The following is a 23,505-nucleotide window of genomic DNA, read 5'->3' on the forward strand; positions in this document are numbered from 1 at the left end:
CACCACATCCATGGGCCCTTGCATTGAACCGCCAGCTGGACTGGCCTGGTATTGCCCAGAGCATCTCTCAAGACCCTTTGAGCATCACTTGGGGACTACCCTGCAAAAATTTTGTTTAAAGAAAAGAAAATAGTTCTATAAGAACTACAAAAGTGGAATTGGCCATTTCAAAACTTCCCACAAAATGAAACTGGCTTTACTGGCACTTCCCAATCAAATACTAAAGAGATAAAGATGATGAATATAACCCTTCACAAACGAGTCTCAAAAAAAAAAAAAACCAAAACTGAAGACTAGGAAATACATGTCAGCTCATTCTAAGAACCTCTAAGTTTTCCTGATGCTAGAAGCACACAGATATCACCATAAAAATATAGATCAGTGTTTTTATAAACTTTAATTTTTTTAGATTAAAAAAATGTTCTCACTACAGTAGACTGAATCCAGCAAATATTAAAAGGTTTTATAAACCATGATAAAATGAAATAACTCCAAGAATGTAAATTTGGTTAAAAATCAAATATCAATCATATAAGCCAGAGAGACAGAACAGAAGGTAAGGCATTTACCTTACATGCAACTGACCCTGGCTTGATCCCCAGCACCATATATGGTCCTCTGAGCCTTACTACAAATGAGACCTGTGTGTAGAGCCAAGAGTAAGCCTTTGGCACTTCTGGGCTCAAAATCTAAAATAAGTAAAAGTAAGTAGAATAATGCGTATTTGATTAACATCCCACCCCCAAAACAAATTGAATCAGAATAAGATTTTTGTAAGGTAATCCACTGAAAATGATGTCATTGGACTGAATCCTTATGACTGTTGTTCGTAGAAAAAGGAGAAATTTAGAGATAACATGGGAAAAATAAAATGTGACTATTAAGGCATAAACGGGGGTGATGCATCTAAAGCTCAAAGAATACCCCAAAACACTGAAAAATTACCCTAAGAAGAAAACTCTTATCCCCAGTTCTTGGCAACATTTTGATCTGAACTTTCCTACTTTGACTAACACTGTTGTTTAAGCCACACTTTACAACACTTGTTCTCTGGGTAAGTTACAGTAGTCTCAGCAAAATCAGACATTAAACAATTCATGTTGCTCTTACATTGCTACATACAGAGTAAGTATAACGTGTGAAGCATGATTCTGATTTTAGGGTTACATAACATTTTTGCCATCTTTTCCACATATTCATCATCTGACTCTAGTTATTACCTGCGAACAAGATTTGAAAAAATTCTTAGCCCATTTAAGTATGACTTTCAGAATCAATTAATTGTTATAGCTTCCATTGGACCAGAAAAATATGGTCTCTTCAAGTTAAAGAGTTCTGGAGGGGCTGGAGCGATAACACAGCAGGTAGGGGGTTTGCCTTGTACGCGGCCAACCCGGGTTCGATTCCCAGCATCCCATATGGTCCCCTGAGCACCACGAAGTATAATTCCTGAGTGCAGAGCCAGGAGTAACCCCTATGCATTGCCGGGTGTGACTCAAAAAGCAAAGGGAAAAAAAGACTTCTAGAAAACCAGAAATGGGCTGGGGAGATGTTTAGCAGGAGGGAGCCCTGGGTTCAATCCTTGGCACTGTGCAGTCCCCTGAGCACTGTCATCAATGAGTAACTCCTACTCTCACCCTAACAATCACATTGAAAATAGCCCTCTAAAGTCACAAACTGTGACCCAAGACCCCTCCAAAAATAAATGAAATTCTTAAAAAAAAAAAAACAAGGATGACAATGATTCAAGAAACTTGGTCTAATTTGGCAGTACTATCAAGAGACATCACACCATGTGAAAATGTTCTATACAATCACATCTTTCCTGATGTGAAGGTAATAAAAATCATTTAATTTCCCATTAACTTTAATGGGAAAGGTATATAGCAATCTATAAATTCTATACAGTATTTCTCTGGCTCATGACCAGAACACCAGACGTGTATAATAATGATTAAAGTAGTTCTTTGGGCTAGTTCCTGGCTTTCGGTCATATAAAAATCATAATTTTGCATGCATGTTTTCAATTTTGTCATGACGAAAGTAGATTTATCCATGTGGGAGGATAGAACAGACTCTGAGGAACAGTCAGCTTGCTTGATCTCCCCCTTCTGAAGCTTAGAGGTGCAGCCTGGGGGACTCCTGCTTTGGCACCATCAATGTTCGAGGTGACAGCCCTCAGCAATGACAGAGGGAATGCAGCCTACAGCTCCCATCCATAGGCAACCCCTCACACCTGCTCTGACCGCATCCTCCAAGGCCACCCTGGAGGTTTGCTGTGCAAAGCCAGAGGGACCATGCGAAAGGCCTGACAGGTGATTTCCTGGGTTACAGTGAGGACTGGCTCTCACACGAAGCCCAGGTCCCCCCATGGTCCAGCCACCTGATGAAGTCTACTGCTCAAATGCTAGGGCCATAGCTGGGCTTTGCACTTGACTCCTGGAGGTTACTCTGCTGAGCAAATAACAAGCAAATGCAGTCCTTTGACAACTGCACTTCACTTTCCTACTATGGAAAAGCTATTGTTCAACTTAACATAGAGTTTCTGGTACCCTCTCAAGGCTCCTACAGCTATCTTTCTCTCCCCTTGCAGGGAGGCTTGGCTGCCATTTGGGATAGAGAAGAGAATGAACAGTTGATTCGGATTCATCTTGGAAAGAGAGAAGCAGAGAGACAGAGAGACAGACAGAGAGACAGAAAGAGAGATAGAGACCATTTTGTAAGAGAAAGAGAAACAAGCAAAAGAGAAACAATCAGTCAACTAGCATTGCCCAAACCAGGACGGAGCCTGCAGTGTGAATCCGTTTCAACCAGAGTTCCATGGCATTCACACCTTGGATTGTACTTGCTTATGGCTCCCTCTAAGCAAATGTGGCAACTACACCAGGCTCCAGCTGCATCATGTGAAAGATAACATGGTAGTTGGGTAAAACAAGGGGGCTTGGCATCAGAGGGTCCCATAAACAGTGGCCCAGCATCATTCTCAAGCAACCTCAACCCATTCTCCAGAAACATCAACTCAGAAAGGCACGCTATAACCACTGCACCCAATTCATAACCCAGGGAGACCTGAGGCTGGGTTCCTCAGAAATGCGGCGGCCAAGCAGTGGGCACCTCAAGACGTAAGGACAGAGGATGTTTAAACAAAAAATCTGATCCGCAAACACAAAAGGCAGAAAGTCCACAGTCCAGTGTTCCAGGCCGATTAGGAACCACTTTCATCAACGCGGAATATGGATTATCAGCACATTGAAATAGCGATTAACAGGAACAAATAAAAGTACCAGGGTGGGAAGGATTTTTACAGCAAGGAACAGAAGTTTTCATCTTTGTTTAAATAAGACTTCAAAAGGACTCCTCATATCAATAGATCATGAGCTCACTGAGGTTGGGGTGTGTGTGGGGTGGGGAGGGGGGAGAAATGTTAACTTCAAGAAACAGCAGAGCACCATAACCAAACTTCTGATCTGCTTGAAGATCAGTTGGCATTTCCTACCTGGGTCAGGAGACTGCAATTAGCACCGGGCGATTTTAAACACCCTTTAACAGTTGCCTTAACTGGCTGATGAACTGGCTGAGCAGTGGCGGAAGGCCAATGTTTATTTTTACCCATTACCTGTTTTATTAATGGGATTGTGGGCTACGGGGCCTCCAGGCACACACAAATATATTAAAATAGCCCACACTGTAATTAAGTGGCACAGAGGGGTTAAGAGCAAATGAAGTGGCTGTTATATTTGCCATGGGTGTTGTCTAGGTCAGATATTTCAATGCTCTTGGGCAGGGCCTGGTGAATTTTACTTCTGAAGGCTACAAATAGAGGTTGTATTTTCTGGATTTTTGTTTTAAATAAATGGGGCTTTCTTCACAAATAAAAGATTTACATAAAGAAAAATACACCCGTGGCTGTGTTGGGAGGGAAAGAAGAGAATTTTTTAGCATGCTCAACTGGACCAAAAATAGCATCCATCAAAGGCATGGCATCTCCCGAATCCCTGGGAGACAGACTCAGAGTGTATCAAATTTGTGTGTAACCATTAATTCAGGGTCAGGACTTTCTTCTTCAAGAAAGAACTCCAACTTCTGAGCTTGGATTTTGTTCTTTTTTTTTTTTAAATGTCTTTTGCAGTGCCAGGGATTGAACCTAGATACCAGCTCTACCTCCAAGTTGTTTTTGTTATTTAAGGGTGACTCCTGGCTCTCTACTCAGGAATCATTCCTGGGGGTGCATAGGGCATCAGAGGCGATCGAACCAGGGTCACTTGAGTGCCCTCCCCATTGCACTATTGCTCCAACGCGAGTGTGTGTGTGTGTGTGTGTGTGTGTGTGTGTGTGTGTGTCCTAAAAAGGAAACAAGAACAAAGTGATCAATTTACTGCTGACCTGATGGATCATGAAGGCAGAAGAAAGGCTTACAAAAACAAGAACTGAGAACCGACTCTTGAGTCAGATAGACGGGAGAGTCCAGGCTTCTGAGCCAGCAGTGTATCTTTCTCTTTTGATCGTTTGACGGTCCCACAAGGTGGCAATGAAACAGCAGATAGATTTAGAAATAGAAACTGGGAGCAGCCTTTCTGCCTTGACGGCTGAAAATCACCACCACTGTGCTTGAAATGACCCCCTGCATGGATCTGCTGTGACCCTTCCAATCAGCAAACAGGCCAACTAGGACCCTGTGCAACAAAAGCCAGGAACATAGTGCTTGGGTGAAGCAGAGCCCAGCAGTGCCTCTGCCCTGGAAACTGCTTCAAAAGAACAAGAAAGTAGACAAAAGTACTTACGAGGATCCTGGACTTGCTGTCGGAGGCGGCCCTGAAGAAATGAAAGAAAAACAGAAGAAATGATGTGGGTAAGTGGAGGAAACTGGTAGGGTCAAACCATTCTCAAACAGGGTCAAAAAGTACTCAAACACTCTGGGACCAAGAGCTATTTTTTTCCCCTGAAATTATTTTGCACCCCTACCCTCCAACCATCTTTACAAAAAGGCACAGTGGCAAGACAGTACCTGAAAATCTGAAAACGCGCAGACAAGTGCTTAAAATGAGTCCAGGGGCCATGAGTACAGCGGGGAGGGCATTTACCTTGCACACAGCCAGCCAGTTCCCTGCCATCCCATATGGTCCCCTGAGCACTGCCAGAAGTGATTCCTGAGTGCAGAGCCAGGAGTAAGCCCTGAGCATCACTGAGTGTGACCAAAAAAGCAAAAAAAAAAAAAAAAAAAAAAAAAAAAGAGTCCAGAGAGTGGGCGTCCACCTGCAGCGGTGTCTCCTATCTTCAGAAGGAGGCTGAATACATTTCCGGGAATTCTTTCTGATGGTCTCGGCCCACAGGGATCTCTGGGTGGTAGTGGAATGCCTGGTGCATGGCATGGCATGAATCTCCCCGACTCCTGCACACATGCAGGACACTTTCGCTGACCTGAGGACCCATAGCTGGGGCACTGGGGTGATGTGGACTCCAGTTCCACTCTGCTGGGACCTGAACCTCATGACCGGGCCTCAGTTGGCTAATCTGAAAGAATGAGGGCAACTGTCCTAGCATCAGCGGGGGCTGGGCTGGGAGTCCGTGCTCCCCACTGGCTCATTCTTCCCACCCTATCCCCGAGGGAGGACACTTACCAAATTTGACAAACAGGACCCCGGTGGTGGACACCACCTTCTTGCCGTTGGTGGCCACGCACTGGAAATAGCCTGTGTCAGTGGTGTCGAGGTTTCTGATCCGCAGCCGGGAGCCGTAGTTGGTGGCCCTGAATGATACCCTCCGGGGCTCCTGGACCACAGGCGCGTCATTTTTGAACCAGCGGATGGTTGGAGGAGGATTCCCCGAGACTCGGCAGTGCAGCTCGGCCGTCTGGCCCAGGGACGTGGTGATGTTATTCATGGGCTCATCCAGGCTCAGGTACGAATCTGTGAGCACAGGGCACAGGAGGCCGGGTGAGGGCACCAGGCAGTGGAGAGGGCCCCAGCACACCCCCATCCAGACCAGGGACCCCAGAGAGCAGCACGGTGGAGACACTCAAGATCTAAAATGATGCAGTTGAAAGGTACCACACTCACTGTACGAGCGCACAAACACACACACACACACACACACACACACACACAGTCACCCACAGAGCTCCTGATTGGAAAAATACTGGTACTATTGAGTCAAACCTGAGGTTTGTCAAGGTCTATGCAGAGTAACCCTGCAAAACTAAATGCGTTTTTTAGTTTAAGACAAATACGCTTTTTGGAGGTGGAGGGGAGTTTGGGGTCCCACCTGGTGGTGTTTGGAGGCTACTTCTGGTTCTGAGTTAAGGTGTGCATTTAGCGGTAGCTGGGGAACTATATGGTTGAACTATACTTTAACCCCTGTCTATGTAATCTCTGGATGGCTTGGGAAAGCCCCAGAGGTGTTTCCTTTCACCAAGGTGAACTCGGGGCTGTTCCCCCACTCGGGGCAGCCCATGTCATGGGCGAATGGAAGAAGGAGGAAATGAGGACCAAGCTGGTTGTTGATCAGTTGCTGTTTATTCCATTCTCTCCAGGTGCCTGATCCAGTATCACTAAGCCCCCCATTCTAGTCTCACACTGCCCCTCATTCCCGTCTCCTCCTGTCTCTCCTGCTCATCTCTCCACGCTCCCTCTTGCAGCTTGGGCTCTCTCTCTCCACACGCCTGCTCATGAATTCTTCCCCTACATTCTTCTCCCTCTGTCCCATTTGCTAGTTTCTCCATCTTGCTGTCCCAGTCTCCCTCTAGTCTCTCTGCAACTCCTGGATTTTTGTCTTCTAATATTTATTAGTGAAACACCATGAGGTACAGTTGTGGATTTACAACTTTTTGTGCTTGGGTTTCAGTTATACAATGATTGAGTACCCATCCCTCCACCAGTGCCCATTCTCCACCACCAATGATCCCAGTATTCCTCCCGCCCCCCATCCCCCCATCCCACCCTGCCTCTGTGGCAGGGCATTCCCTTTAGTTCTCTCTCTCACTCTGGGTGCTGAGGTTTGCAAAAGAGGCATTGAGTGGTAATCATGTTCGGTCTATAGTCTACTTTCAGCATGCATCTCCCATCCTAGGAGGATCCTCCCAACACCCTTTACTTGGTGTTCCCTTCTCTATCTGAGCTGCTTTTTCCCCTAGCACGTGCAGCTGGCTTTCGAGCCATGGAGTGAATCTCCTGGTACTTATCTCGGGTATTCTTGGGTCTTAGTCTCCTATTAGCTACCGAGAGTATTCGATATGCCAGACACAGTAACAACAAAGTCTCCAATGGAGACGTTCCTGGGCCCGCTCGAGCAAATCGACGATCAACGGGAGGGCCTTTACCTTTATATTCCCCAGATGAATGCAATCTTTCTATGTCTGTCCCTCTCTTTCTGACTCATTTCACTTAGCATGATACTTTTCATGTGGTACCACTTGTATATAAAACCCAGCTCCCGGAAGTGCACGACCGCATTTGCGGCCACACGATCTTATTATCTCATTCTTACTTTGGACAAACTGGCAGGCTACTGAATGTAACCTGCCCACATGGCAGAGTCTGGCAAACTCCCCATGGCGTACCCAATATGCCAAATACCAGTAACAATGATGGGTCTCATTCTCCTAAAGAGCCTTGAATATAATCTCAGGGCTAGGATGAAGGAGACGTTACTGGGGCCTGCTCAAGGCAATCGACAAACAACAGGATGGTCGTGATCATTGTGACCACTTGTATGTAAATTTCATGACTTCATCTTTTCTAATGGCTGCATAGTACTCCATTGTGTAGATATACCAAAGTTTCTTTACCAGTCATCTGTTATCGGGAACTCGGGTTTTTTTCAGATTTTGGCAATTATAAACAGTGCAACAACGAACATAGGTGTGCAGATGTCATTTCAACTATACTTTTTTGCCTCTCCAGGATATATTCCCAGAAATGGTATTGCTGGGTCCCAAGAATGGTATTGCTGGGTCAAATGGGAGCTCAGTACCTCATGGTGTTTCACTAATAAAAATTTTAAAAAATGGGAGCTCAATTTCTAATTTTTCGAGAATCGTTCATATTGTTTTTCAAAAGGGCTAAACCAGTCGGCATTCCCACCAGCAGTGAAGGAGGGTCCCTTTCTCCCCACATCCGCACCAACACCAGTTGCTTTTGTTCTTTTGGATGTGGGCCAGTCTCTGTGGTGTGAGATGATATCTCATTGTTGTTTTGATCTTCATCTCCCTGATGATTAGTGATGTAGAACATTTTCTCATGTCCCTTTTAGCCATTCGGATTTCTTCTTTGAGAATGTTTTTGTTCATTTCATCACCCCATTTTTTGATGGGGTTGGATGTTTTCTTCTTGTAGAGTTCAACCAGTGCTTTGTATATCCTTGATATCAACCTCTTATCAAATGGGTGAATATTCTTTCTCATACTGTAAATTGTCTTTGTATTCTGGTCACTGTATCTTTCGAGGTGCAGAAGCTTCTTAATTTAAGATAGTCCCCTTTGTTTATCTCTGTTTCCACTTGGTTGGTCAGTGGACTGCCGTCTTTGAAGATTCTGTTAGCCTCAATATTGTGAAGGATTTTGCCGACTTTGTCTTCAATGTACTTTATAGATTTTGGCCTGATGTTGAGATCTTTAATCCATTTTGATCTGACTTTTGTGCATGGTGTTAGGTCGAGGTCTAAGACCTTTTTTTTGCATATGGTTGTCCAGTTATGCCATCACCATTTGTCGAAGAGGCTTTCCTTGCTCCACTTCACATTTGTTGCTCCCTTATCAAAGATTAAAGTTCATACAATTGGGATTGTGTGTACGGATATTCTACCCTGTTCCATTGGTCTGCAGCCCTGCCTTTGTTCCAGTACCATACTGTTTTAATTATTACCACTTTGTAGTAGAGTTTGAGGTTGGGGAGGGTAATGCCTCCCGACGTCTTTTTCCCAAGAATTGCTTTAGCTATTCGTGAGCATTTGTTGTTCCATATGAATTTCAGGAGTGCTTGATCTCTTTCTTTAAAGAATTTCATGGGTATCCTTATAGGGATCACATTGAATCTGTATAATGCTTTGGGGAGTATTCCCATTTTGACAATGTTAATTCTTCCTATCCATGAGCAGGGAAAATGTTTCCATTTCTTCGTGTCCTCTTTTATTTCATGGAGTAGCATTTTGTAGTTTTCATTGTAGAAGTCCTTTATCTTTTTGGTTAGGCTGATTTCGAGGTATTTGATTTTCTGGGGGCACGATTGTGAATGGGATTGTTTTTTCCATGTCACTTTCCTCTGACTCATTATTTGCGTATAGGAAGGCCATGGATTTGGGGGCATTAATGTTATAGCCTGCGACTTTACAAGTCTATTGTTACTAGGAGTTTCTTGGTTGAGGATTTGGGATTCTCAAGATATAGTATATCATCTGCGAATAGTGAGAGCTTGATTTCTTCCTTTCCTATCTGGATGCCTTTAATGTCTTTTTCTTGCCTAATCACTATTGCAAGTACTTGCGATACTATATTGAATAGAAGTGGTGATAGTGGACCTTGTCTTGTCCCTGATCTTAGAGGGAAGGCCCTAAGTTTTGCCCCATTGAGGATAATGCTTGCCATGGGTTTGTCGTAGATGGCTTTGACCATCTTGAGGAAAGTTCCTTCAGAACCCATTTTGGTGAGAATTTTCATCATAAATGGCTGCTGGGTCTTATCAAAAGCTTTCTCTGTATCTATTGATATGATCATATGGTTTTTATCTTTACTTTTGTTGATATAATGGATTATGTTGATTGATTTCCGAATGTTAAACCATCCTTGCATCCGTGGGATGAGTCCTACTTGGTCGTGGTGTATGATCTTTTTGATGAGTTGTTGGATTCTATTTGCTAATATTTTGTTGAGGATCTTCACATCCATGTTCATCAGGGATATTGGCCTATAGTTTTCTTTGTTGGTGGTGTCTTTGTTTGCTTTCAGTATTAGGGAGATACGTGCCTCAGGTTGAAAAATATTAGAAGGGACAGTGAAGGCCAATTTCTATTTATCAAGGGATACTTACAACAGGAAGAAATCACACTCTTAAATGTATACACACCTAATGAGAGACCAGCTAAATACTTAAAACAACTGCTAACAGATTTTAAGGAGGACATTGCTAGCAACACAACAGAAGTTGGAAACTTCAACATCGCCTTATCACCTCTGGATGGATCAACAAGAACAAAACTCAGCAAGGAATATTGGCTTTGAAGGAAGAAATAGAAGAGAGAAGGCTAATAGACCTAGACAGGGCTTTATACTTCAAATAGAAAGAATACACATTCTTCTTCAATGTACATGGAACATTTTTCAAAAGAGACCACGTGCTAGGTCACAGAATATACCTCAATAGAATCGGAAGATAGAAGTAGTATCAAAAATCTTTTCAGACTATGATGCACTGAAGATAGAAGTGAATCATACAAAGACACAGAGAAACAAATCAAACACCTGGAAATTAAACAACTCAATGTTGAACAATGAGAGGGTCAGGAAGGAAGTCAAGGGAGAAATCAAAAGATAACTGGAAACAAATGAGAATGAAGACACAAGCTACCAGAACTTATGGAATGCAGCTAAAACCATGTTAAGAGGAAAATTTATAGCGTTGCAAGCACTCCTAAGAAATGAAGAAAGGGCCTACATATATAACCTAACCTCGCAGCTCAAGATATTAGAAAAAGACCAACAAAAGGAACCCAAATTTGACCGAAGGAAGGAAATAATAAAACTTATAGCAGAAATTAATGACATTGAAACCCAAAAAACAATCCAAAAGGTCAATGAAACCAAGAGCTGGTTCTTTGAGAAAATAATCAAGATTGATAAACCACTAGCGAGGCTCACAAAGAAAGAGAGAGAGAGAACCCTAAAAAACTGAATCAGAAATGAAAAAGGGAACATCACAACAGAAATCAATGAAATTCAAAAGATCATCAGAGACTACTTTGAGAGTCTGTATACCACGAAACAAGAGAACCTAGAAGAAATGGATAAATTCCTGGATTCCCATAATCTCCCAAGATTGAACCAAGAAGACTTGGGATACCTGAATAGATCCATTCATATCAAGGAAATTGAAACTTTAATCAAAAGTCTTCCAAAAAACAAAAGCCCAGGCCCAGACGGATTCACTAGTGAATTCTTCCAAACATTTAAAGAAGACCTTTTGCCAGTTCTCCTCAAGCTTTCCCAGGAAATTGAAAAAACAGCAACTCCCGGATTTGGGGGTAGTCTCACACCCTTTCTGGTAGCAAAATCAACATATGAAAGCCCTTCCTTTGCTCATAGCAAAATACCACATAAGGTGTTTTTCCTCTCCTTAGTCCAATTACTTAATTAACATCTTTATTAACATCTTTATTCTACTTCTTAGTATTAGTTATTTTATATGGACACAGTAAGAGAGACAATGAGCTTGAGCTTGTAGGGTGGCTCTCCTGAGGACATCTCGCCACAGACTCAGACTACAGTGCTCAGGCCAGATTAATCATTCCTAACTCTAGCAGGGTCCAAATCTAGTTATTACTTTTTGGATTATGACAGAATTTGTCCATGACCATGCTCTTAACTTATAGTTAAGCATTATGGCACTTTGGCCAGGCCCATTTCGGTGCAGAGTAACCTTGGAAAACAAAATATGCTTTCTAGTTTAAGACAAATGTGCTTTTTGGAGGTGGGGGGAGTTTGGGGTCACATCTGGTGGTGTTTGGAGGCTACTCCTGGCTCTGAGTTAAGATGTACACTTAGTGGTAGCTGGGGGACTCTATGGTGCTAGGGATAATTTAACCCCTGTCCTATCTCTCTGGCCCCAAATGGGTTCTGATGTTTCAGAGTAAATATGAAAAATGCATGCTCCTTTTGGCCCTGAAATATAGAGAAGAAGAAAAAGAAATAAAGTTTACTGCAACAACACCCCTATTACCACCAAATAACACCATTCTTAGCACGACAGCAAGGATTCTCCCAGCACATCCAATCCTGAGGGGATGGAAAGCATGAGAAATGGTGACAGCAAGAGCGACATATTCACATCCAGGTGGTAAAAAGTCAGGAGGGTGCAAGGAGCTTCACTACAGAGAAGGAACTGAGGCAGAGGCAGACAAAGTCATGAGGAGACGAACATTTTCAGTCACTGATCTCACCTCACCTTCACAGGCAATTGTATAAAACCTGACCTGGCCCATTTGAGCTGGGATGGAGTTTACAGTCTCGGAAATGCACCTGCCTTGGTTAGACTATTTTACATCGCTGACAAAGGTAGGTACCTATATGTCCACAGCCCAAACAAGATACGCACCCCATGATTTTTCCATTTCCTGATCCTTTCCAGTCCCTGGGCCCACCCACTATTCTTCCCCCAGCTCTACACCCAGACTAGGGTGACTCTACACACACACACACACACACACACACACACACACACACACACACACACTTTTCATAAGGAGGTCCGCCCTTCCCTGACCCCCAGCAGGGTTGTCTGGCTAGTGGGCTCAACTTCAGCCAGACGCTGGTCGAGGCTGGGTTTTCCTGAGAGGCAGGTAATTTGCCTGACCTGCCATGCTGGACTCTGGGCTCCGGTCTATGCAGTAGAATGGGCCCCTGTTGGACCATGGCCACCTCCATAGGTGGCAAGGGTTACTAACCCCCCAGGAACCTCCATAACATGGCTTCTGTCTCCCATCATGCAGTGTTTCTCCAAGAATAAAGTCAGCAAATGGGCCCAGGGAGACCGTGTGAGGGCAGGAGCTCAGGCTTTCTGTGTCCCAAGTTTGATCCCCAGCACTGTGTCCTTAGGTCTGCCTTGGCATCACCAAGGTGGCCCTCAAACCAGACCAAGAAATCAAAATCAAAATAAATAAGCAAAAAGCCAACAACCATCAAACCATGCTCCTGAAACGCCAATGTGAGCGCCTCTGGGCTTCTGGGGGTGAACACTGCCTGCTGAGTTTTAGACAGAAACAAGTTTCTTCTGCCTTCTCTGGTTTTCTTCCAGGATGGCTGCTGCCCAATTCCCCATACCACATGGCACATAAGAGGATGAAGACTGGGCTGATGAGAGCGCAAGAAGTAAGGTGCTTGCCTTGCACGTGGCTGACCTGGGTTCGATCCCTGGCACTGCATATGGTCCCCCGAGCCCCATCAGCAATGATTCCTGAGCACAGAGCCAGGAGTAAGCTCTGAGCACAGCTAGTGTGGTCCCCAAATCAAACCTTAATCAACAAAGTAACAGGGTGAGCACAATTCTCTGAATGATATATCATGTAAAAGGGCAAGTGGAAGTGATTTCTTTTGCCTCTAAAGCTTGGTGCATTGCATGATGCCACCATCGCAGACATAAAGCCCTTCAAGTTTGTTCCTCTTAGGAATCAAAGCTAGAGAAAAGTCAGAGAGTTCTGTGACATGCTGTGTGCCTCCAAAGCTTACCAGAAACAAAGGACCATGATCTTCCTGACTGCAAGATCCTACATGCTATCAGTCATCACCCCCAGCACAGCCAGACGCTGGGCTCACAACCTTCATTGGCTACTGGAGACTGTTGGATGATGGGCCAGTCAGTAACCCCTCAGCGGTCCGTGCTGGTCTCAGAGGTTAGTGAAAGCACCAGGTCTTCCTCCTAAGGTTCTCATGAGAATTCACTGAATGAAACCAGGGCATGCGTTGAGCAGGGTTGGACAGGGAGCCAGCAGCAACTGAGACGCTCTGCATTTGCACTAACTGAGTTTTGTTTGCTTATCCTGGGGTTACATCTAACAGGGGCTACTCCTGGCTCTTGCTTGAGGATTGCTCTGGTGGTATTCAGAGGACCCTGCAGTGTTGCCCTGAAGCAAATCCCGTGGCTTCACATGCAAAGTTCTGGGCTCACCTTGTGTTGCCACCACCATCTCCTAGATGGCCCTTTGCTTTTTTATTTATGTTTTAGATTTTTTTTTGGGCCATACTTGGTGGTGCTCAGGGATCATTCCTGGCTCTGCACTCTGGACAATATGGGGTGCCAGGGATTGAACCTGGGTCTGCCACCTGCAAGGCAAGTGCCCTACCTTCTATACTATCATTCCAGCTCCTGTGGCCCTAGTTGAGCCCACTAGTCACATACATACATACATACATACATACATACATACATATTTTTTCCCTTTGAGAGAGAACACTTTAGTGCTGGTATACAATATTGCAAGCTTTGGAAATATAGCAAAGTCATTGGAACTGAAATTTTGTCTATGGAACTGAGTTTACATGAGAGGGGGTTGGTGGGGGTGGCTAGGCAGGGCCCTTGGGACACAGGTGGAGGGAAGTGGACACTCTAGGAATGGGTGTGGCACTGGAAAGACCTGTACGTGAAAAATATAATTAACAATATTTTAAATCCTAGAACCTCAATAAAAATGGTTACAAATTTTTAAAAAATCTCAGGGCTGGAGCAATAGTAGTAATGGGTAAAGCATTTACCCTGCAAGTGGCTGACTTGGGTTCAATCTCCGGCATCCCATATGATTTCCTGAGCCTGCAAAGAGTAATTCCTGAGTACAGAACCAGGAGTAACCCTGAGCATTGCAGGGTGTGTCCCCAAAACAAAATACCACCAGCCCCAAAAAAAGCAAAGGGGGGGGGCTGGAATACAGCGGGTAGGGCATTTGCCTTGCATGCGGTTGACCTGGGTTCAATCCCCAGTATCCCATATGGTCCCCCAAACATTACCAGGAGTGATTCCTGGGTGCAGAGCCAGGAGTAATCCCTGAGCATTGCCAGGTGTGACTCCCCCCTCCCCCCAAAAAGCAAAGGGTTTGTTTTGTGTTGCTTTATTTTTAAATAGGAAATGGATGATTATCTATCCAACTGGTTGACTTTCTGACCAAGTCCAGTCCTGACACTGTAGAACAGGAAACCTCAGGGATAAACCATTTGCCCTCAAATCACTTAAGTACTACGTGGCAGGGGAGGGGAATGAATTTGTCCACACAGCCTTCTAGGGTTGTGTATCTCAACAGGGGCCAGAGGAACCCCTGAGGGCCCCAGGGTATTCCAAGAGGACACAGGTGAAAATCATGTAAATGGGGAGGTCACAAAAGCTAGGGAGTCAATGAGTAGGACAGGGTGTGGAGCCTAGGCAGAAAACAAGGTCGGAAGGGGATCATGGTCGGGAAAGGCTGAGGAACACTGTCACTCAGAGCAAGCAGGTGAGGACAAAGGCAGCTGGAAGCCAAGTGCCATCTCGAGCCAGAGAGAACAATGTCATCCCCTGCGTTTCCCGAGCCCAGTCACAAGCCAGGGAATTTGGCTTTGACTTCTTCCCGATAAAGAAGGATGCTCCAATTTGTGGGTCATCTGTAGCTGCTCACTTAGTAAGTACAACAAGCATATAGCCTGGCCTTGGGTTTGGCAAAGACTGGGAGCGACTTGTGCCTAACACATGGAAACATCTTGTGACGGGAATCAAATAAAGTGGAAATGCATGTCTGTGCCGCCGCTATCAGTCTGGTTGTTAACACAGGCCTGGCCGCCAGCCATGCTCTTCCCAGAGCCAGCTGGGCCCCTTGGGGGCAGCCTCCTTGGGAAAGGGCCTCACGTCTTGGGAGGAGCCTGGAGCTGGGCCTGGACCTGGCAAGCTCCAGACATGTGCCCCTCCTTCAGAGCACCCACGGGGCACCCCAGCAAAGGGGTCCCGGGCAGAGAAGTGCTACTCACTGGGCTGGACTCAGCTATAACACCACCTCCCTTGTGATCATGGCGTCTGGGGTCTTTTCTTCCTGGGAAAGTTGGTGTTTTCCTTCAGATGGTTCAACTAGCACAGGAAGTGGCAGGAAGCAGGATACTGCACAAAGCAAATCAGCCTCTTTGGAGAAGCCTGCCTATTCTTATTTGTTTGTGGGTGCTCAATTCTGCTCCATGGTGGATGCACACCAGCACAGTGGATGCCTCCTAGGTCTTCCTTCCTTTCTTACCAAGACCACCAGAACTGGGTTGGGAGTGCAGAAGTGAAGCTCAGGAGTACAGACGTGCATTTCCACTGCATTTGGTTCCTGTCACAAGACGCTTTTGTCGCTCCCAGTCTTTGCCAAACCGAGGGCCAGGCCATTGGCTTGGATGTCTGGATCCTTGAACAACTTTCTCTCTCCCAGGAACAAACCTGGTATTAATGATGATGACAATCTCAATGACAGCGATGGTGATTCAATAAGGGCCATGATAACAGCTCACAGCTAACATGTACTTATTACCTGGGTTGGGAGTTACAAGCCATAATTATCCCCATTTTACGCAAGAAAACCCCAGAGAGAGAGAGAGAGAGAGAGAGAGAGAGAGAGGTTAAAAAGCTGCCCAAGGTCACACAGAGTAGGTTGGAAGTCACAGTCCCAGAAAGTTCTTTTGTAGACAAATGAGCTGAGTCTAGATTCTGCCCACATAACAGATAAGTAAGAGAACCAGAAGTGCCAACAGAGCCTTGAGGGAGAGTCAAGTCAGATGTCTGTGATTGCCCCACTTCAAGACCTACTATAAGGCTACATCAGTCAAGGGGCAGGTGAGAGAACAGCCTGTAAGGAGCTTACTTTGTGTGCTGCTTACCTGGGTTCACTCCCTGGCACTCCATAAGGTACCCAAAGCCCAACAGAAGTGATCCCTGAGAACAGAGCCAGGAGTTAGCCAGAGCACTATTAGGTGTGGCCCAAAAAAGAAAGAGAGAGAGAGAGAGAGAGAGAGAGAGAGAGAAACAGAGGAAGAGAGAAAGGAAGAAAGGAAGAAAGGGAGGAAGGGAGGAAGGGTGGAGGGGAGGGAGAAAGAGAAAGAGAAAGAAGAAGGAAGGAAAGAAGGAAGGTAGGAAAGAAAGGAAAAGGGAAGAAAAAGAGAGATAGAGAAAGAGAAAAAGAAATAAAAGAAAGGAAGGGAGGGAATGAGAGAGGGAGAAAGACAGAAAGAAAGGAAGAAAGAAAGAAGAGAGAAAGGAAGAAAAGAAAGGGAGAGAGGGAGAAAGGGAGAAAGAGAAAAAAGAAGGAAGGAAGAAAAAAGTGGAGGAAAGAATGAAAGGAAGGAAGGAAGGAAGGAAGAAAAAGGAAAAAAGAAAGAGAAAGAGAAAGGCAGAAAAGAAGAAAGGAAGGGAGAGAGGGCAAAGAGAAAGAAACAAGGAAGGAAAGGAAGAGCAGAAAGAAAGAAAGAGAAAGAAAAAGAAAGAAAAGAAAGGAAGGAAGTGAGGGGAGGAGAGAGGAGAGAGAAAGAAAGAGAAAGGAAGAAAGGAAGGGAGAGAGGAGGAAGGAAGGAAGGAAGGAAGGCAGGCAGGCAGGCAGGCAGGCAGGCAAGCAGAGCAATCAAGACTAGTACTGGTGGAAGACAAATAACCAACGGAGCAGTAAGAGCCCCGAAACAGAAGCAGCTCTACAGCCAAAAGGACTCTTACAAAGGAGCACAGCAAACACTGCCAGCTACTGAGATACGTGAACACTGGAGGGTCTCACGCAAAATCAAGATTCGAGACTCAGGCCTACCTACAGTCCACAAAAATTAAAATGATTCACAAACCTAAAAGTGAGATGCAAGAAAACTCCTTGAGGATATCCCAGGAGACGATCTGGTGAATATGCGTATGGCAATATATATTTTTTTGTATGGGGGGCCACACTCAGCTGTGCTTACTCCTGACTCTGTGCTCAGTGGTCACACCTGGTGGTTGGGGGCAACATGGTGTGCTGGAGCTCAAAACCAGGCTCCCTGTGTGCAAGGTCTTATCCCCTGTGCTATCTCTCAGGCCCCGTGGCAATGTCTTTTTAGATTCAACCCCAAAGACATGATCCCAGAGGAAATAAAGAATTGATAAATTGGACTCCACTCAAATTAAAAACATCTGTTCTGCGGATGACAATGTCAAAAGACTGAGAAGACAAGCCACAGACTGCGAGAAAATATTTGCAAGAGACAGCTCTGATAAAGGAGTGATCGCCAAATACACAAAGGCTTGAACTGAACAACAAAAACCAAATTTCCCTGTTAAAAAGTGGGTCAAGGATGAACAGACACGCCACCAAACAGGATATGAAAATAAACATATAAAATCAACAAATAAACGTATGAAAGAATGCTACAAACTGTGTTGCCGGGAAATGCAAATGAAGAGCAATGAGATCCCACTGCATCCTTCTGAGAATATTCAAAGTTCCATACGCTGACAATACTAAGTGTTCGTGAGAAAGTCTAGTAACAGGTTCATGCGTGGCTGATGGGAATGCAAAAATGGTGCAAGCTGTTTTGGAAGATTGTTGAGCAGTTTCTTCCAAAACTCAATATACTCTTACCATACAATCTAGCAATTACATTCTTTGGAAAGACGTTTGTCCATGCAAAACTCTGTACACAGGTGTTTGTCACTTTGTTTCTAACTCTCAAACACCAGAAGTGACCAAGATAACATTTCAAAGGTAGCTGGAACATGAAACTGTGGTGCCATCAGACTGTGGAATGGTACTCAGTACAAAAAATAATTGAGTTGCTCATCCTTACCGGCTTTGCTCCAGAGACTCATAAATAAATTTCAAAAGAGATCAACTAGCGGCAAAAACTTCTCAGGTAGTTTGCTCTACTTGGCTGAGACACCTGTACCGGGGCACACTTAGAGGCGGGCAGGCCAGCAGCCACTTGCTTCCACAACCAGAAGCTTCTGCCAGGTCTCCGGAAAGAATCCATCACCTCAGGACTACAGAGTCTCACAGCAAACCTAAACCTGCTGAAACTTCAGTTACACGGGTCCCTATGGGTGAAAGATCTGTGCCTTCTTGGAATCAGGCAGGACTACCTTCCCCCACTTCCCTGTACTTCCAGAGGCCCTGGCAGTCATGCCCACAACCACAGAAATGCCATGTAAACTCAGGAGTAAGAAATTTAATTCCAGCTGGATTGACCAGTAAAAAACTTTGGATTTCCCAGAGTGTGCGGTCACACTTGCAGCCATGTGACATCTCTGAACTCTACAACACTGACTATCCTGTAGTAGCATGCCAGATTGGATGAGAAGTTATGTAGAAGCCAACCAATCTTAACCAATCAATCAGAACTTAACCTGCGACAACATTTCAGTAATCCCTCAGATGAGGACTTCACATCTGCATGGTGAGATATGACAATTTTCACTGATTTTCTTCTAAGGAGATATTTTTTGATCACTCTGTTAGCTATTTATGGGTAACAAACAATATACAATAAATAACTGTAGACCTGCCACAGGGGCAGACTTGAAGGGTGGCTGGGAAAATGGGGACAATGGTAGAGGGAAGGTGACAGTGGTGGTGATTTGGTTGGAATATTGAATGCCTGTAACAAATCATGAACAACTTTGTGAACCATATTGTTTAAATAAAGTGTGAGGGGAAAATAAAAATGATTGAACTAGGGGTTTTGGGCCTTGCCTTGGGTGCAGGTTCAACCCCTGGCATACCATAAGATGTCCTGAGCATCACTGGGAGTTATTTCTGTGCACAAAACTAGGAGAAAGTCCTTAGCACTGCTGGGCATGACCTCAAAACCAGTATAGATAACAAAAAATAATGGAGTTATCAGCCTTCAGAAGTGAAAAAGGAAATATCAAATGTGTACTAGAGTAAGAGAAATAAAATCTGACACGAGCTATGGAGCAATAGCACAGCGATAGGGCATTTGCTTTGCACGCAGCCAACATGGCTGACCCGAGTTCGATTCCTCCGCCCCTCTCAGAGAGCCCGGCAAGCTACCAAGAGTATCTCGCCCACATGGCAGAGCCTGGCAAGCTCCCCGTGATGTATTGTATTCGATATGCCAAACACAGTAACAACAAAGTCTCCAATGGAAATGTTACTGGGCCCGCTTGAACAAATTGATGAACAACAGGAAGACAGTGACAGTGACAGTGATAAAAGAAGCCGATCTGGAAAGGTTATAGCCTGTATGATTCTAACTATCTAACATGCTGGAAAATTATGGAGAAAAAGACCAGTAGCCATCAGGGCCTGAGGGTGGGTTAGGGAGGAGATATAAAAATAGGGGGGCTCCCAGAATAGTAGAGATGAGTACCAGGAGGATTGCTCCACAGCCTGGAAGCCAGCCTCACATGCTGGGGGAAAAGGCAGTTCAGACAGAGAAGGGACCACCAAGTAAAGAGTGCTTGGAGGGTCCTCCCTGGATGGGAGATGGCATTCTGAAAGTAGACTATAGATCGAATGATAGCCATTCAATACCTCTATTGCAAACCACAACACTCAAAAGGAGTGAGAGAGAGCAAAAGGGAATACTCTGCCACAGAGGCGGGGTGGGGTGGGGTGGGTGGGGTGGGGGTGGTAGGAGGGATACTGGGATCATTGGTGGTGGAGAATGGGCACAGTTGGAGGGACGGGTACTCTAACATTGTATGACTGAAACGTAAGCATGACAGTTTGCAAGTCTGTAACTGTACCTCATGGTGATTCATTAAAAAATATATAAAATTATAAAAAAACATAGGGGGGCTCAACAAGAATTTCAGGGCAATGAAAATACCCCGTAAGATACTCTACTGATCGATACACATCATTATATGTCTATCTAAGCCATGCACTATGAGGCAGGAAACATAAATGAGGGGAATACTGGTCTATCAGTGGAGGTTCACCAGCCATAACAATGCAAGCTCTCTGGTGCAGGACAAAGATTGTTGGTAGGTAATGCAAGCAGAACACCGATGAAATATTGAAAATCCCATCTTGTCAACTTTTTTGCAAACTTAAAAATGCTTTCAAAAATTAAGTCTTCAAAAAGTTATTTAGACCTCAGAATCCTGTTCTAAGGCAGAAACTCTTAAAGGTGTTGGTTTCGACTCTTACATTCTTTTAAAATGTTCAGAACCTCACAGATAACATTTAGAAATATTTATTTAACAATATATTTTTACATTAAAAAATCATGTTGCTTATTAGTCTAAATAAGACACTTTAATGAAAAACAACTATATGTTCACACACAAATTGTGAGAAGGGTGAAACTGTTATATATTATAATAAATCAATGATTTGACAAGAGCAGACAGCTATAGTCTATACTCAAGTTGTTGCATTATGTTATTTTGGTTTAATGCATAAGAAGAAAATCTGACCTTACATCGTGGGGAAAGACAGGAGTATTCTAGGAGTCCTTTTAGATAATTTATGATAGTCTTTTGCAAGCCCAAATCCAGTAAGTTGGTAGTTTCCTAAGGGTTAATGGCAATGTAAAATCTGAAACCATTCAATTAACTTTCCATAAAAATATACATATATATATATATATAAAAGGCCCTCCCGTTGATCGTCGATTTGCTCGAGCGGGCCCAGTAACGTCTCCATTGGAGACTTTGTTGTTACTGTGTCTGGCATATCGAATACTCTCGGTAGCTTGCCGGGCTCTCCGAGAGGAGCAGAGGAATTGAACTCGGGTCGGCCATGTTGGCTGCGTGCAAGACAGATGCCCTACCCGCTGTGCTATCGCTCCAACCCTTCCATAAAAATAGTACATTCAAATGAAGTGGTTTATCTAGCACTTTGAAAAGACATTCTACTTACATGACTTTGGAAGAACATACTTTGTCCATTTGGAAAATATGGTTTCCTGGGCTACAAAGTTCTCCCCAAGAACGGAGGCATTTAATGATCCTATATTCATCATTACTATGGCCCATCTTATACCATACACAAAAGTCAAATAAAAATGGATTCAAGACCTCAAGATCAGACCAGAATTTATCAAATACCCCGAGGAAAATTCAGTCAGAACACTCCAGGTTATAGACCTCAGAAGTGTCTGATGATTTGAATCCACTGACAAAGATAACAAAAACAAAAATAAATGAAAGAACTACATCAAACGCACAAGATTTTGCATTGCAAAAGAAATGAGCTAAAATTCAAAGACACCCTACTGAATGGGAGAAAATATTTTCATACCATCTATCAGATACAGTGCTAATATCCATGATCAATAAAGCACTCACAAAGCTCCACAGTAACAACAAATGGGGACAGTCCCTGAAGACGATATCTGAACGTGGGCAGGCTTATATGAAAGTCCTCTTTATCACTTATTGTCAGGGAAATGCAAATCAAAATGACAATGAGATCTCATCTCATACCAGCGAGAATGACACATATCAGAAAGACTGGAAGCAATCTGTGTTACAGGACTATGACAGTGACAATGTTGTCTGGCTCTCAGCACTGGGCAAGGCAAGCCCTGTACTGTCTCTCCAGCCCAAGTACTGGTTGTTTTTCAGAAAGCAAGAAAATGAGAAACCAGCATTCTCCTAATGCTGCCTTTTAGCACAGCGGGTAGGGCGTTCGCCTTACAAGCGGCCAACATGGCCGACCCGAGTTCGATTCCTCCGGCCCTCTCGGAGAGCCCGGCAAGCTACCGAGAGTATTCGATATGCCAAACACAGTAACAACAAAAGTCTCCAATGGAGACGTTACTGGGCCCGCTCGAGCAAATCGACGATCAACGGGAGGGCCTTTACCTTTACCTTTTACCCAGAGAACATGAGGATCCCAGTTAACAGGTTGCTGATTACTTATAAAGGGTGAAGCAACTTATGTACATAAATACATTTCATTTCATTTCATTTCATCATCCTGTTAATCGTCGATTGCCTCGAGCAGGCCCCAGTAACGTCTCTTTCATCCTAGCCCTGAGATTATATTCACGGCTCTTTAGGAGAATGAGACCCATCATTGTTACTGGTATTTGGCATATTTGGTACGCCACGGGGAGTTTGCCAGACTCTGCCCTGTGGGCAGGCTACATTCGATAGCCTGCAAGTTTGTCTAAAGTAGGAATGAGATAATAAGATACATTTAATCCTGAAAAACCCAATTACCCAATTACCCTCACTTAGAGATCAGAAGGGGCTGGGAGATGATAGGTATTGCCAACCTGGTTGGCCAAGAAATACTGGTGGCCCCCCTGGACTTCTTGAGGACAGCTTCGGAGCTCTAGTCCCCCCAAAAGTAGAGATAAGAAAATGAGACACAGAGACATTAAGTAGTTGCGCAGAGGCACACAGTCACAAAGTGGCTGAGTTGGGACTCAAACCCAGAGCTTTGGACACTGCAGATGACAGACTAGCCAGTATACCACCTTATGATCTCTCTTTATCACCATTCCACCCCTGGTCAGGCTAGGCACAGCATTCTTGCCCTTTTAATTTTGTTTCATTTATTCAGTGAAATACGGTTCCACAAGGGGTCCCTCTGGTGATTCTCAGCCAGTTGGACAGCTGGGGTTCAATGGAAAGGCCCAAAGATATGGCACTGCTCGAGTCCAGGGGTTCCACAGGGATTCAGGGGGGTGCTTAGGGGATCGTGCCAGGATCTGAACCTGAGCTGGGTGCATGCCGGGCAGATGCTCTCAGCCCTGGACTATCTCCCAGTCACTCTTCTTGCCCTTAAAGTGAGTCCATCTGGCTGGGACATCACACACTGGCCCTGAGAACGAAGTCACTGCTGGTTTCTTATGTAACTGGAAGTCGTCACCGAGAACACAGC

At 44.5% G+C, this 23,505-nt stretch overlaps 1 protein-coding gene across 1 annotated transcript in view; it reads right to left on the minus strand.

Annotated features, from left to right (window-relative positions):
• ROR1 (receptor tyrosine kinase like orphan receptor 1) overlaps positions 1–23,505 on the minus strand; it is a 177,684-nt gene that overhangs the window by 121,656 nt on the left and 32,523 nt on the right. Inside the window, exons 3-4 of the mRNA XM_056122206.1 lie at positions 5,619–5,906; positions 4,782–4,812 (exon numbers count right to left, since the gene is read on the minus strand). Coding sequence (XP_055978181.1) covers positions 4,782–4,812; positions 5,619–5,906 — 319 coding nt within the window. The remainder of the gene's footprint in view (positions 1–4,781; positions 4,813–5,618; positions 5,907–23,505) is intronic.

The sequence above is a fragment of the Sorex fumeus genome, unplaced genomic scaffold (genome assembly GCF_029834395.1).
Source record: "Sorex fumeus unplaced genomic scaffold, SorFum_2.1 ptg000045l, whole genome shotgun sequence".
Lineage (NCBI taxonomy): Eukaryota > Metazoa > Chordata > Mammalia > Eulipotyphla > Soricidae > Sorex > Sorex fumeus.